Raw genomic sequence first — 16,439 nt, 5'->3', positions numbered from 1 at the left:
CACATGTTGCTTCGAGAAGACCCTGCTGAAAATGGCCGTTGTATGGTGGGCATTTCACGTGTTGATGTTTTTGCTGATTTTTCCGCTAAACGGGCAGTTTCCAAAGAAAGAAAAATATCATGCTATAAAGGAGGATCTACCCTATATCAGGTGCGAAACTTGTCAAAAGGCTGTCAAATACTTGTTTGGAAAAACACAGGAAATGCGTGGCGGTGGAACGAAAAAGGTGAGACTGTCCATGCACACATGACGCTTAAATTATGCATGATTGTTAAAAAAAAAACTCCTTTTAACATAATGGAACAAAACATATAACGGAATATATGATAGTAATATGCTCAAAAAGTTACTATGACGTAAGAGTTGGGCTAAATCTTTAAGTTTTGGACGTGGGATTTCTTGAGTTTTGTATCTTTGTGTCACTTAGAATGCCTTTTTAACTTCATATTTTAGGCTTATGCCTACAAGGGTTTGACTGCTTTTATCGGTAACCGGTCGTTCCGCTCCAGAGTCGATCCGCGCCACGTATTAATTGTCTAAGCACATATTTTAATGATTACCTTACCTTACTCATTTTGAAAAATTAGGGATAGGGTTGGTTAGCTATCATGTAAGGGTCGTCAGAAGACTGTGGGGCGGATCGACTCTGGGGCGGAACCGCCTGTATTCGCCTTTATTTACTAGAAGTTATGATATACTGCAATAAAATATGTTAAAATCCTTGGCCTGCTTATCTTGATAGAGTTATCAATAGTATCTAGTTAGAGTTTTTACTCACTAAAATGCATTTTATTGGTAGTGGAGGCAGTGATCAAAGTCGCATCATTTCTCCACTAAGACATTGTGAATTAAGACTGCAAAAATCCTTTAAACGAATGAGATGAATATCTTCCAGTCTTCTTTTTTGACACAAAAACTGTTTTGATATTACTGCTTAATTATTTTTCAGTTAGGAATAGGTTGTTTATTGAACAATTTATTTGCAAGGGCCAGGAAAAAAAATTTTTGTTGTGCATAATTTATGTTGTTGCCTTACTGTGCACAATGAACTCTTTTGTATCTTATAAAGCATTCTTATCATTCTTAACAATTTTAAAAATTGTTCTTTGGGCTTTTTGTCTTATTGCTTTTTTGCATTAAACCAGATTTCAAAGGCATTGCCTTTTTTATTTTTAAATTAGAGAAGAGCTTTTACAAGATATAAATAATGTAAATTATCCTGATTTATATGCCAGTATTTGTAATAAATTATTAATTTTGTTTTTTTGTTGGTTTTGCATTTTTCTTTAGAATTAATGCTCTGCGCATTCTTCTGTTGTATGGGGGTTATCTTTCTGGTTCAAAGAACTGATGACTTAAATAATTAACCTAAATCATGATTGAGATTTCTAAGAAAAGAAGTTTCTCAGCTAAGCCTAACTCATTAGTCATGAGATTACTCTTTCTTATCTTGGATAAAATATTAAACAAATATTCATTTCAACCTTTTGTTGCTTTATGATGCCATGATTTTTCATGACAAAAAAGCCCAAGCCCAAAGGCAACATTTTTATTCAACTTTTTTTACCTTAAGTTTGCTTTCAACTCCACCTATTTTTTACTATTCAAATGTTGAAAAGGGATCTTAAATTTAAATTGTCATAGGAAAAATTTAATCATTATTTTTATTCAAAGCAATGAGATATTTATGCTTTTGCCTGTATTTGGAAAATTAGGAAAGGAGAGTTTTATAATTAGAAAGAAAAATTTCTTAATTTGTTTATCTTTGCACTACTAATATTACAGACTGGTAAGAAATCAATTATTATTGGTGAGTAGATCTGATGAGCTCATTTCCATATCCATCAAAGCTTCTAATCTCAGGCAATTTTGGGAAAGCCTCAAAACCTTAAAAAGCCTCAAAGCCTCAAAATGATTTGTGATGTTGGCATTACCAAAGCCGCTATTGTTTCCAAATGTTATGACCATTCCCTTTACTTGGAAATTTTATCTAATAATTCTGCTTTTAGCTTGATGAGGACAAACTCATTGACATGGTAGAAAAGTCATGCAATCCAGACAAAGAAGAAGGAAGCTGGATTTCAAAATTTGATCTCATAGAAAAGAATGGGGAATTGAGACTCACTGAGCATGCAGATTTCGGAAAATGCCAGAGGGAATGTCAGACCATTTCGAAAGCTTGTGAAGAATCTGTGGCAGATGTGGATACAGATCTGGCAGAACTACTCTGGAAAGACAAGCTGTCATTATCAAAACTTATCAATGAAGTTTGTTACTCTATGTCAAGTGTATGTAAAGGTAGACAACCAAAGCTCAAGGCTGGAGAAAGGAAAGTGGATGAGAAATTCCAAGTTTTAACTGAAGACGAGAAAAAGGCAGATGAAATCCTGAAACAAATGAGGTAAATAAGTGCTCCTTCTTTTTCTTATGAAAGCTTCTTTCTAATAGACCAATTTGGCTAACTCAACGTTGTACCCATTTCAACTCTTTTGGGAATAAAACGTTTTGTTTCAAGTATTTCCATATCATTTAAATGTAAATGCTTCATTGTCATGCAAATTCAACACACAAAGAATCTTAACCCCAAGAGATTTGAATTGGGTACAACATTAAGTTACCTGAATGGGTCTATTGACCAGAGGGCAATGAAAACAGCATTACCATAGTTTTTCGGTTATAATGCAGAGCATTTTTTCTCAAAGAAATTATCTGTTGGCCCCAAATGTGATCTAAACTCAAGGTGCATCTTACAGTTGGAAGAGCTTAGACAGCAATGACCAGAACCGGGTTGCTGACCAGCGTTTTTTCGTTAAAACAATTGTTTGCAAGGGGTGCTCAGTCTGGCAGGCTCAGAAAACCTGGTTGTGGTCATTGTTATTTAAGGTTTTTCCTTACAGCCGAGTATCTTCTTGCAATAAAACTCGTGCAGGGATGAATCTTCAATCCTTTGCTGGCATCTTGTATGTTAAACTCGTCCCAGTCTTTCTCTTACTGCTATTCCAAAATGGTTTTTCTGTTATCCTTTCCAAAGGTTAGGTTCTAAAGTTAATTGTCATGACTAAGAATCTATCCGTAAACACTTCTTATGAATCAAACTACATGTACAAAATCATGTTTACAAATCATGTAACTACATAATAAATCAAACAATCCTTTCTCATTTCCCATAGGCCATAAATAATTTTGCATTTATGATAGCTGACCCTGTTGTTGACAAATCTTGCTTACAATTTTTTTTTGGTTCAGAGGAATTCCAGGGATGCCAGGCATGGAGATGTACTCCAGAGAAGACATAGAAAAAATGCGAGACCAGCTTGGTGCTCCACAGAAGGATGAAGAATCACAACAGGAGGAGACGCTGGACAGTGAAGGAAATCTTTTCCATGGCGAAGCAGTTAGCTTCTTTCAAATGATCATGAATGCTTTATCAAACATTTGGTCGTGGATAAAGAACATTTTAGGCTTTAAAAACAGCAACTCTCACGAATTATGACATCGAAGTCTGACTAAACACTCTAAGAACTAAGTCGTTAAGTTGATAATTTTTGTGTAAATTATTTGATCAGAATTTGATGCAACACTGATATTGCATCTAAATCACAAGATTAGGTGGTTTTCACCTGACATCATTGCCGCCATGTTGGTACACAGAACAATAGAGAAAAAGTCTTGGGAACTTGACTCTATTATTATGTAAAACATGAGCCATATTTTGCTATTGTTTTGTGCATCAACATGGTCATCTTATCACATGATTGAAAACCATCAATATTAACACAACAGAACTAATATTTAATCGCCATCATGGCCCAAGCATAATTATTTTCTCTTCCAAGCTCCCGCAATATTTGTATACATCCGCAGTGGGTATATACAATAACTGAGGGCTGTGAGTAGATCTGTGAAGTTTGAATTCAGGGCCAGCAAAAGTCATGAAAAGGTACCCCTTCGATAAACTCTGTTATTTTAATTATTATAATTAGTAAATTAATTTTCATTAATAGTGATAAAATAGTGATAGAAAAGTGGTATAGTTTGAGCAGTTTCTTTGATGGAAAACTTTCTGAGATTTCGTCAGTGTTTACGATTCCCCATCAACATTAATAACTACTTAATAACCGAGAGTGAGGTCATTACGGCAAAATCTCATACTAAGGCCTTGCCTTATTGACCGTGCGATATCGAGGTCAATACAGCTAGGCCGAGGTTTGGGATTTTTCTGTAACGATCGAACGGCCAAGGTTATTAAGTTGTTTATTTTATGGCTAACAAAACGGTTCTAAAGAAGAAACAAATAATTTGCGTAATCCATAATCGGCCCGAGGGCATTACGGGAAAATAATGCCCTACTAGCGCTTAGCTGCTCTTAGCCAATCAGAGTGCGCGTTATATCAGCCAGAAACACAAGCCACATAATATAAGGGAAAATACATGAAAGACCTAATTATACGGGGGTGAAATACATTTTTAAGCTTTTTCTCTGGGAATAATAACTCTTTGTTTTTGAGTTTCACTTTGAAAAACATTTTACGTATAGCATTGAAAGATATTTCCCTTACCTTGTAATCATTTTCACACTTGCAATCTCTCCGACTTCATTTGAGTATTTATCAGAAACTGATAATAGGAAAATAAAAGAATACTCTCTTTTTAACAAGTACCTATTTTATAAGATGTTCACCTTGAGATTAACAAAAATGTTAGGAACACACCCAGGCTGGGAGTCATTTAAGAGTGTCTTTATATTGATCATTTGTTGTTTTTTTTTTTGTTTTGTTTTGTCAGTAGTATAAAGAAAGATAAAAGAAATATGAAGTGTAGTCTAACAGGAAAATTAAGTCAAATACTTAGGGATGTTTTTTAACTTTATATTGTAACAATGTGGTTAAATTCGGTCACAGTTTTCGTCGTCGCAAAAGTAATAAAACAAGTAAAACCCCAAGTAGCGGTCAGTTCTTAAGATGTACTTTCTTTCCTCTATTCCCTCTGTAAGTTACGTTTTATGGCCTTCGTACAGGACGCACGGGCCATAAAAAGCAAAGAAAAAAGAAAAAAAACACGGCTTTGTGACTTTAAAGTATGCCGACCGAGAAGACTTCAGCCCTATGGCGAGAAGCCGAAGTTGGTAAGATTTGAAGTAATCTGTTCCAGGCTCTCAGGTAGTGGAGGCGAGGGCCAGTCGAGAATTGAGGGAGCCCCTCCCCCCAGACCCCGCCTGGAACAGGCTAGATTTTAAGCAACCTTAGCACTTTGAACTGTTTTTTCCAAAAAAATAATAATAAGTTTCTTTTCTCCCAAAGCAAAGGGCTTTTTGGATGATGTCTGGCTTGCGATGTCCAATCCCACTTTCCTTGAAATACTAGTTTTGGAACAGCTCACTATTATATGCTCACGTTGTCATTAAAACTTGTTTTCTTTTTCCACGTTGTTGCTTTACAGAGTACAGCAAAACTGGCAATGCACCACCACTATTGTTTTTCTTCTAACCAATCAAAATTTTAGTTTGTGACGTCATTTAATTCCCTTTCCCTCAGCCGTCGTCGTAAATTAAACTCCTTTTACCACTACAGGTACACCGTTCTATTTCTTGATAAGAACGTCTAATTTTGGGGCAGAGGCTGACCTTTCAGTCATGGAAGAATGTAGGACTGGTTTTTCACGAGATTCCGAGGGGAGTTTCAATGCATCGGCTTAACAGCTTTAATCTGTGCTGAATTTGTGGTGAAAACTCACGAAATACCAGTATAGACGATTTAAAAAGTATTACATTAAAGTATTACATTATTGAAACCTTGGTTAAGGTTTGGCCCGAGGTTTGGTGTGAACGGGGCATATTTCGACTACGAGCTGAGATTCTTCATTGTATTCTGCAACTAGAAAACCACATTGTTAATATCACTGAGTTATAAAATTAAACTTCTCCAAGTGTCTGAGTTGTCCTGTTAGACTCTACACTTTTTTTATTTTTCAAGTTTTACCTTTAACTTATGCTGCTAAAAAAAACGACAACGACAAAACAAACAAATGAGATTAACGTTATTTAAAAAAAAAATGACGTCCGCAGTTTGCTAGTTGTTCTAGTTGTTTGAAGAGTGAACAGGATTATACGCTGGATAAATAACTCAGTATTTGGTTGACGGCCGGATAGCACTTATGGGCTCGACATCTTGTGACTCGTCACGCAATCTCTTCTGAGAAAAGATTGCTAGACGAGTCACAAGAATGTCTGCGTAGGAGGCAACTTTGAGGCAAGTGTCACACACTGAGTACAAGTACTATCACAGGCGCCCCAAGCTCAATGTGAGCGTGGTTGACAAACTAAAAATATAAGGATTTGTATGAGAATCCCGATAAAAAGCTTAATAATTTAATATATGAAAAAAAATCGCGTCGGATCTAGAAAATAACCACACAGGAAGGAAGCTATCCACGATGACAATAAGGTTAGGCTTTTTAATTGAGATTTTTTTCATATAATTATCTTCTTAAGCTTTTTATCGGGATTCTCATACAAATCCTTATATTTTTGTCGGCCATGTCACACTGAGCTTGGGGTACCTGTGGTACTATCCCATTCCTGTGGGCGTTTCTCTCGGTCAGCGGAGTCCTCAATGCACGATTTTACGTTGTGTGATGTCAGTGGACTGTCGTGTCGTTGTGGGTCAAAACTATGGCAAAATGGCCCTTACAGGCCACAATCATTGAAAAAATCTCGTGGAAAGTTCAGAGCGCTGTAGTTGTTGCCTTAGTTGGAATTTCTAGTAAAATATATCTAGGTACTTTTAAATATTTCTTCTTTATTGATCATGGTTAATCTATTTTCCGCAGTACTGAACGAAATAGATATTATCTTGAGTATCATCTTGCGCTGCATGTCCAGCTGTACATCTTCTGAGTTAGCAAAATTGATGTAATTTATTTATTTTTCTTTGGGTAAAGAAGAATTTCAAAATGATTTGGAGTGTCTCTCGATCAGTAGGAAAATTATCAGGAGTACCAGTTGCCATTGGTAGTGGGATCAGTGCCGGATTTAATATCCGCTTTGGTGGCGAAACGATAGAGAAGTGATCTTGTTGAATCCGCAATCAAAGCTTAAAGAAACGAAAATCCACTCCTTTTAGGGTGCTGCTAATGTACACATGTGTGTGTCATCTGTCATGTTTTGCTATTTTTTATTTTAGAGTGTTTTAACTTTGTGAAAAAGTACAACTTTGATATTCTCGAAAATGCTGGTGAAAGACCAGATGGAGTTCCCCTTGTTACAGTTTGCAATCATACTTCCTGTCTTGATGACCCTTGTTTGTGGGGTAAGAATGCTTTTTCAATTTGCGGTCAGCTATGATCATTTATACCATGCTATGAAAAATACAGCCAATCAGAATGCAGGAAAGCTGTCTTTTATTTGTCAGTATTTTACTTATAACCTCCCTTTCAAATGTGTACCACATTTATTGTGTTGGTTGTATTTACTATGACACATGGTATGAATGGTTAATTGCAGCCTCTTTCTATTTTTACTGATGCTTAGCAACCATTAAGCGTGCAGCCAAGCTGCAAATTATAGCTCTTCCTTTGCTTGTATTATTCCTCTGTCTCCCTGACAAGCCAAAAAAAAAATGCATTTGTTCCTCCTCCTACTGTATTTTTAATCATGAGCCACTAAGCTGCAAAGCCACCAAATATAGTTCCTTCTGTTAGTTTTTTATTTGTTGAGGTGGGTCAGAAAAAAAACTAGGCAACTTACAAAGCTGATGTGGACAAAACCTCTGGGAGCAGAGTGGAGAACCAACAAACTCAACCCACTTACACGTATGGTGTCGAAACCAGAAATCAATCTCGGGCCACATTGTTAAAAGGTGCATGCTCTCACCACTGCGCCAGCCCTGCTCCCCAGACTACCGGTATATATTTCTTTAATTTCTTGCATTGGAAATGTGCTACACCACTGGCTGATGACTCTCTTTTTTTTTTTTTTTTTTTTGGGGGGGGGGGGGGGGGTGGGAATTTGCTAAGAAATGGTCATGAACTGACTCCCATTCGATATGCTTAAAATTAGGCAGTGATCAGCAAATAAAATGAAACAGATCACGTATTGTTAAAGCCTTTTGAGTACTATCCTCTTCCAGCCTTTCAGGTGGTAAAGTTGATCAGCCAAGGGAGCACAGGTGGTCTAGGGCCGTAGTGTCCTGGCATGTTTGGCTCATTTGCTTCACTTTGCCTTACTAACTGAAAGCCTGGAACAGGGCATTTGAACAAATTTATATTTAGTAACCTCCCGTTTTATTCATGTCCATGGAAAGGTCTTATGAAATCCAAGATTATCTTGAATTCAAGAAAAAAGGTCAGATGGTGGGTAGCTTGATACATGTATTACAGTGTTGGTTTTTATGTCTTCATTGTACATATATTATGGTAAATTACAATAATAGAACATTAAAGACAACAGATACACATATGGCCAACTTCCAAGGGACCTTAGTATGCATAGCAGTACTTCTGTTATTTTCACTTTGCTAATCTTTTATTTACAGTTTCCTCAAATTAAGCCACAACTAACTTCATGTGACCTTATTAACTTAAATACATTTATGCTCATGTTACAAAACAAAGTAGAAGGAAAAACAAGCACAAAAGTGATGCTGATTGATGATTGCAAGGCCTTTATGAAGATCTCAAGTTTCCAGGGTATAATTTGGTGTCAAATTAGTATTTTAAAAGTAGGCAGGGAATTCAGGGATTTAGCATCAAGCACATAATTATTATGGGCTATTTCAGAAGTTAAAGTAGCCACAGGGGTTATGCTTGCAGTACCAGTGGTTGAGGAAAATTCCTGGTCCCTAGCCCTAAGTGAACGCCCTGCACTCACAGTGTACTTTGTTTGAATTGGAGTTTTAGTGGGAATCTTATTAACTTTGTCTTCAACAGAGAGATTTATTTTCAAAATCCTAGTAATTTTTCTAAGTAGACAATAGCCTCTTGAAAACATATGACAGTCTGTCTTAAATTCATTCTATAAAGAAAATTGAAAAAACAATTATTATAATTGCAATACAGCTATATCTAGTACCTGTATTACATTAATTGGCTACTATTTCCTATTTTGTCTTCAGGACACTTGGTGCACATGAACTGTTGTTTTCCACGCCTTTTCAGTCAGCATTTTTCAGCAGAGGAAAGGTTAGAATGACACGCAAGGTGCTCATCCTCACACTTTAAATACAAACAATGACTTCTCCCAGTTTTTTAAAGTTGTGAAGCACAAGTGATTTACCAATTGGGGGTTTCAAAAAGACAGTAAAATAATAATTATTATCCTAGGCCAGACAAAGTAATACAGTTTGTGTAATGGTGATGAAAAAGTCAGACTATTGACTGGCAAATCTATCTTGCTGGTATTGCTTGTCTCCTAATAATACGTGGCTCACTTCAACCATGATCATGAAGTTTTTCACATTTTGATTAACATCCATCAAATGAGATCAGAATTACAGATATAAAGCTGCTCTTTACAACCTCTAATTTCAATAATAATATTGATCTGTACAGGACACAGCTCTATCTTTTTTTAGGATTAGGCTTCATTTCTTCTGTTGTATTTTTTGTGCCTATTGTTCCGAACCAATGGTGAAAACTGACACCTGCAAAAGCTGCATCCTGACCCAAAAGCCAGCACTATGTACAAACATTTTGCTCTGTTCATGGCCCCAAATTTGCCTTCTGACTAATATGTCTTGGATAGATTCTGCATATTATTAGTTAACTTCTAGAAGGCATGTTTCTCTCATTCTGGGTCAAGATTTTCTGGTGGTATTGTACTTTTTCACTTCTCTTGAAGATTGTTTTCTCTATCATGAATTACTGTTGAATCATTTTTTACCAATAATAGGTTGTAACATGTTTCATTTTTTTACTTTTCCAGGTCATTCCAGTTGTCAGAGGTAACACTATTTTCATAATAATGTAAATAATGATAATTATAATAATAATAATTTGAATTCAATGCCAATTGGCCTGAATGTCAGACATGATTTTGCTGAGTCATTTATAATAAAAGATGTTGGTTATGACTATAGGTGGTGGTGTTTATCAACAAGGCATGGAAACAGCACTTGAACTGCTAAACCAAGGGCAGTGGGTTCATGTCTTTCCTGAAGGTAGATTTTCCAGGACATTTGTCATGTTTGCTTTCACTGACTCTGAGAGTCTGCTGCTGCTTGCCCTTAAGAGTTTAAGCATGATTTACCTTTTACCCATACCCATAACTGATAAGGTTAAAGGGGCTCTCCACTGATAAAAAAATCCTCTGGTGTTAGAGTAAAATCTGTAAACTTGTGTCTGTTATGGATGGGAAAGGCTTCAACCCTTTTGTCCCCAAGGGCTATCACTTTTGAACTGGCATAGTTTGAGTTTTGTACCCATTTTTGAAGCCATAGTCTTTGTCACTTGTTGTTGTTCTTGAAGGTTTCATTGAGGAATTTGCATTTGGCACAGAAAAAAAAAAATATGCTCAAACCATATCTCCAAGCTAAATTTCCGCAATACCAGTGTCAAGTATCTAGTATGTTTTTCAGGAGGTGTTAATGTCCATGGTGCTATCAAGAGACTGAAATGGGGTGAGTTCTAGAAATTGGGGTTGTGTTATTAGAGTTTAGAGAACAAGAAAAATAAGGCTTTTCATTGTCAACTACAAGTAAGTAAAATTGTGTTACGTTAGACACAGTTAAATTCATGTGTCATATGCTTCGGAGGGAAAGGGTCACCAGTAATATGATTATTATGGATGCTTCAGTAGTTCAGTCCTACACAAAATGGATGATGCTCTGGGGAATATCAATAAGTATAATGATTTGAATGATTCCGCAGAACCTCGAGATGATGTCTTTTGTTTAGGACTGAATTTTAACATATCGAAATTGGCCCATTTCAGTTTAGTTATAGTGACGAACCCTGTTTTTTCTTCAGGTGTTGGGAGGCTTATAGCAGAGGCCAAAGTCACTCCAATTGTCATACCATTTTGGCATGAAGGTGACTTTTGATGTTTTTTACATAATTTATTCGGAAACGAAGCTGGTGGAGTAGCGAGATCATTTGTCTCCCACCAATAAAGCTGGGTGTGAAAAATTTAATGTTGCATGACCACATTATACTTTGTTGCACTTTTGTTTCTTTTGTTTGACTTATTTTTAATTTAATCGTTCTTTTATCCAGGCATGGATGATGTTTTACCAAACCATAGTCCATATATTCCAAGAATTATGAAGGTCAGATTTGATAAAGTTTTGAATTTTATCATTGAAGGCAAACTTGCATAATATTAATTTCAATAACTTTTAAACAGCCGGTTTTTTTTTAGTTTCAGTGAATGCACACTGACTACATTGTAGTCTTATCAAACATTATTCTTACTGCTACTAATTTGGTGAACCTGTACGTTTGTAAAGTTCATGAAATAATTTTGACCTTTAATAGACGTGTTGTGATTTAGGAAGATGTTACACTACTCAATGTTAAAAGAATTGTTGCAATGTTTTGATCATGCCAACAGTTTCTTCAACTAATGTCTCGCAAATTAACATGAGCCAAAAATGTTGTGAGCAGAAACTGTCATTAGGTGCATTAAATTAGTGGTGTTGAAAGGCATTGTGTGAAAAATTGTACAGTGTAGTACTGGTGCACACTGGAGTTTGGGAGTCAAGTGAATGAAGGACATTCTGCCTGCCATGTAACTTGTTATCAGAGAGACTTTTGGTTGTACTCTTTTTTTCAGCGAGTGACAGTGCTTATAGGAGAACCAATGGAATTTACAGACACCATACAGGAATACCGAAAAGCAAGAAAAAGTGCAGTAAGTTGCTCAACTGAACCTGAAGTCCACATTAGAATGAAAAAAAGTAATGCTCTTTCTTCAATTTTAATCCATTTCACATTGTTGCCAAGGGTATTCAAATCTAATACTTATTAGATTTTAATACCAGTAAAACTGGACACTGGATCACAAGATGATGTGTATGTTTATGGGGTTTAGTGGAGCTCTGGGATTCAGTCAGACTTCCTATTAAGTTATGTTTTGTGAACAGTGTATAACTCCAGTGAATCTGTGGTTTTCATCTAGAGCCAGTAAGTTTTGAAAGCAAGTATACACAAGTGAAAAGGCTTCTGCTCAATTAAGGCACAAAAATAAATTTTTTATCATCCAAGGAATTTAACATTCCTTTAACCCAAATATTGCAGATGGACACAAGAAAACACATAACTGACCTGATCCAAGAGAGATTTAAGGAGTTGAAAGCTGAAGCATGCCTACTACATAGCAAATGGAGATGACTGTCAACGAACAATAATTTAATACAGTTCCTTTTAATATGGAATTTTTCAAGCTGTAAGTGATCAATATTTCCCAAGCCTGGTAAATTTGAAATCAGCTGTGTAATACATACTAATGATCAATATTATTGCAGAAGAATTTTATAGCATCAGATGAGTGCTTAAACTAAATTCACGCAATGTGCAAAGAAAGACACTCTTGTTTAATAAAAAAAAAAACAATAATAAAGTCAACAGAATCACTTATTCAAAATAGTAGAACTCTGTCATGTCCAGACAAAGTTGCTTTGGCAACCACATGCATACAACTACGACCAGCAGAAAAAAAAATTAGAAGCTGTTTTTTATGTGCAAAATCTAAAACAAATTTAAAGCAAAAACGAGAACATGTACTCAAATCTGGATTAAAGTTTCCCATTGCTGAACTAAACTGAATGCATTTTACAATCATTAGTCTCTCCTCCAAACTTTAATTTATTTTACACATTGATTTGGATTGATTTGGTTAAATTTGGTGATCTGTGATCTTAGAAATATCCCCATTAAATTTGTTGTTTCCAAAACTGTTGTGAATAGTTCCAATTTAGACTTCTGTCAAACCATGCTGAAAAAGTGGAAAGCAACTCAAAACCACCAGTGTGTTGTGCTAGGGTTAAAATCACTCTTCATCAACCAAAAAAAAAACCTAAAGTATCAGACTGAGGAGACCATCCATGTGGCAACTCTACCACTGTGGTGAGGCTGAAGTCCCTTGCAAACATTTCAGTACTGGAAAGTTATAAATAAATAATAAATTATAGTTGGACAATTTTGATTGCACGAGTTATTCGTTATTCACATCCTGCACTAGAAGCTCTCTGTTTTCATAAGTCCAGAAACCATTCAAATCAATAAGAATGCTTGTAACTGTTTCTCCTTGGCCACTGTAAACAAAACAAAGGGCAGCAATTGATATATTTGAATGCATTTTATACTTTTCTGGCACGTTTTGTGAACTATCAAAAACTGTTAGGTTCTAGTATACAAAGAAAGCGACTAGCTTGTCAGCAACAAAGCTTCTGAACTTTTCTCCTGTTCAGAACACTAAGAATTTTTGTTGGTTGCTTGTGTTTTGCACCTTTGTTGCAAAGATGCACCTTAATAAGGAAAGAGCTTATTACAAAACAATCTTTTCCGTGTATGACTTAAAAGAGCACTTACCTACTAATAAGGTCTTGCAGACTAATTCTGTATGGATCTGCGGGTTTTACCATGTCGAAAATCTCATCCTGGCAGAATAAAACATCTCTCTCATATTGACAACTGATTGACATTTTGATTTACTAAAATTTTAAGAGACTATAATTTTTGAAAGAAGAATGTTAAGAGTGTTAGATCAGTGCAGTTATGATTGTCACTCATTGGGCTCAATCCTGTTCAAGCATTCATTTCATTCCTGCTCAAGTAACAATCACAAAGTGCAACAATCTAAAAGTATTATAATGAATTCTCACCAGGTATTAATAATTGTGTGTTTTTCTAACTTCAAGCATTTCAAAGAACAAATAAATGTAACTTTGGAAGGTTTTGACTGTTGCACAAAAGTATTGAAAGTATTGTTATGGTGGTCATAGTCCCCTTTCCAGGAAACTCGCTTCCCGACATGATTGTGTGATTCCTCATTTTTTGTTTCTGATTCATAGAGCGGCTTTCAAATGTGTGTCATAAACCAAAACCAAAGTAATTACTTTGGCCAATCAAAAAGGACGGAGACAATCCAGTAAACCAATCAAAACTCGAAGTAATTACACATAGCCGACGCAAAGTGCGGGAAAATGTGCACGCGCTAGCTATGATTGGTTTTGGTTTCACTTCTGATTGGTTGAAAAAGTGGCGCGAGAACTTAATTTGAACCAATCACTGAGTGAAGTAATGCAAAACCAAAGTACTTATCTAATTACTTTCGACACTCAATTGAAAACCACTCTAAAAAGTGAACACCAGTGATTAAAAACCTTTCTATAATACTAAATAAATTTTATCATCACCTTCACATCAAGAAACTTCACTGGTTCATGGCCGTGCTTCTTCATTTCTTCTTGGATTTCCTGTATGTGAAAGAACATGAATTTCACCAGACAGTAGAAACCAACAAAAAGAATAAACTAATTTCAAACAATACCAACAAATGCAGACAATCTTGAACATCTTACCCGGAAAAAGTAGTTTAATGAAAAAATATTTAAATGTCCAACAGCCTGAAATGAAAAGAAACAACTCACTTTATGTACTGATTGAAAGCTTCAACTTTTTTGTATGCACTAAGAGGCCATTTTCATGGCCTGGCTTGCACTTGATAAATGAACACAAGAGAGCATCTTAAGGCAACTAAACAGATTGAGCAACATAAGAGTTCATGTTTTTTAACCTGGCAATATCCTGTTATTTTCCATGACTCTAGCAGGAAATCGGTCACAGTACAGTATGAGCTACCAGAAGCCTCTTAAACTACATTGTATGGTGAATAGCATCAGTGGTTATTACCTGAATGTCAAGTATCCTGAACATGTATTGCAGAGCCTGTTAGTATGACAAACAGACAATGATACATCAAGCACCAATGAAAAAACTCCCATTTTATTGAAACTTTCTTTAGAGCTTTTTCTTCTACAAAGTCATATAAAGATAGATCACTCAAAATAATGCAGATTCAAAAATTATCACCACTTGGCCTTGTATCAAGTCTGGCAAGACCAAGTTTATTTGTTTGTAATTATTTCTTTTTCTTTTTTTTTTTTTTTGCAAAAACTACTATTGACCAACCTGTGGTTCTTTTCTGTTCTCCAATGCAAGGACAAAATCCAAATACGTCTTGTAATCCTAAATAAGCATGGTTATAGAGAAAAGGTACTGTTAAAATGCTTTGGAAAGACACATTGCTGGTAATAAAGTTAACCTACTGAAAGTTCCTTCACCAAGTGAGCAGCATGTACATTAAGTTACAGATGACTGCATGTTTCAAAAATCTGAAAGGACTTTACTGTACAAGCCTTTAAATTACCAACCCATGGCATCAAGAACTTGTTTTATACTCCAACCCACGTCAGAAAGACAGGGAATTTGACCCAAGACCTCAGCAACAGGTCAGTATTACTTACATGTACCTATTACACTGTTATTGTAACTGAATTACTTGGGGACACCACACATGATGTGCAACTATAGGGCTCAGGCAAGGATCGAATTTCAATTATGACTCTTAGATCAGTAGATTAATTTTCTTTCATTCTTACCAACTAAGCTTTATCTAATTATTATTGATAATTATTGTAAGTTACTATGGACAAATGAACTAACCATTTCTCCATCATATGTCAAACATTCCTGAAACACTCTGTCAACAAAAACCCTGGTCAGTGTCCCGGATCCATATCTACCAACACAGTAAAACAATAATATTATTATTCGACATACACGCTCGATTATAATACAAGGGAAATCCTACTAGTAATTTTGTAGATTTATGATTGACATTTTAGGGAAAAGATGCATGATCATCTGTCATACACTCAACAGAATCCTTCAATTTCGATTGGATGAGAGCAGTATAATTATTATAAATTTTAACCCATTTATACCTGAACCCCCCTGGACCGCCCCCTTTGATGAGTAAAATCGACTGGCATTAGACAGTCAGAGTAAAACCAAGTGGTGTTATATAGACAGAGTAAAATCCATCACAAAAATTTTCTCCAAAATAATATTAATATCAATAATTCACAGTAACTGAAGATCGGTTTGACTGTCCATACTGTCAGTAGTGTCTAGTGACATAACCATACCTTGCTAATTCCTCTTTACTTAACATCCCATTATGATCTGTATCAAGACTTAGATATTGGCCTGTAAAAGTCAATGATCAATAATAAAATTGTTGTTTAGGAAGCCCATTTATTCTTTATACTTTTTGCAGTCATGTTAATGGACATATACTGTTCTCATTTAACAAACATTTGTTTGGATTTTGTACATCATAGGGAAACTTAAGAAAGATATATACAATGTCTTTTCTTGGCAGCCACTATGAAAGATGATAAGGATAAGATTTTCGCACATGACATTATTATTTAAGATCG

The 16,439-nt window shown here is 35.6% G+C and overlaps 3 protein-coding genes across 4 annotated transcripts in view; 2 read left to right on the top strand and 1 right to left on the bottom strand.

Moving 5' to 3' along the window:
- Position 1: 1 nt before the first annotated feature.
- Positions 2 to 4,942, top strand: LOC137980101 (uncharacterized). Its single transcript, XM_068827456.1, has 3 exons — positions 2 to 226; positions 2,010 to 2,401; positions 3,247 to 4,942. Exons 1-3 carry the CDS (start codon positions 32 to 34, stop codon positions 3,491 to 3,493), a joined length of 834 nt encoding a protein of 277 aa, XP_068683557.1. The 5' UTR covers positions 2 to 31; the 3' UTR covers positions 3,494 to 4,942.
- Positions 4,943 to 6,645: 1,703 nt separating this feature from the next.
- LOC137980545 (tafazzin-like) lies at positions 6,646 to 13,017 on the top strand. The gene is made up of 11 exons (XM_068828006.1): positions 6,646 to 6,776; positions 7,182 to 7,307; positions 8,301 to 8,349; positions 9,111 to 9,177; positions 9,920 to 9,938; positions 10,074 to 10,154; positions 10,572 to 10,613; positions 10,963 to 11,025; positions 11,209 to 11,261; positions 11,768 to 11,845; positions 12,232 to 13,017. Exons 1-11 carry the CDS (start codon positions 6,671 to 6,673, stop codon positions 12,322 to 12,324), a joined length of 777 nt encoding a protein of 258 aa, XP_068684107.1. The 5' UTR covers positions 6,646 to 6,670; the 3' UTR covers positions 12,325 to 13,017.
- LOC137980542 (serine/threonine-protein phosphatase 2A regulatory subunit B'' subunit gamma-like) overlaps positions 12,339 to 16,439 on the bottom strand; it is a 16,169-nt gene continuing 12,068 nt past the window's right edge. For both annotated transcript variants that reach the window (XM_068828001.1, XM_068828003.1), the window contains exons 13-20: positions 16,146 to 16,206; positions 15,661 to 15,736; positions 15,127 to 15,183; positions 14,848 to 14,883; positions 14,517 to 14,561; positions 14,352 to 14,411; positions 13,525 to 13,592; positions 12,339 to 13,247 (exon numbers count right to left, since the gene is read on the bottom strand). In XM_068828001.1, the coding sequence (XP_068684102.1) occupies positions 13,148 to 13,247; positions 13,525 to 13,592; positions 14,352 to 14,411; positions 14,517 to 14,561; positions 14,848 to 14,883; positions 15,127 to 15,183; positions 15,661 to 15,736; positions 16,146 to 16,206 (503 nt within the window). In that variant the 3' untranslated portion in view covers positions 12,339 to 13,147. The remainder of the gene's footprint in view (positions 13,248 to 13,524; positions 13,593 to 14,351; positions 14,412 to 14,516; positions 14,562 to 14,847; positions 14,884 to 15,126; positions 15,184 to 15,660; positions 15,737 to 16,145; positions 16,207 to 16,439) is intronic.

The sequence above is a fragment of the Montipora foliosa genome, chromosome 12, assembly GCF_036669935.1.
Source record: "Montipora foliosa isolate CH-2021 chromosome 12, ASM3666993v2, whole genome shotgun sequence".
Lineage (NCBI taxonomy): Eukaryota > Metazoa > Cnidaria > Anthozoa > Scleractinia > Acroporidae > Montipora > Montipora foliosa.
This window is presented reverse-complemented; position numbering and strand designations above follow the sequence as displayed.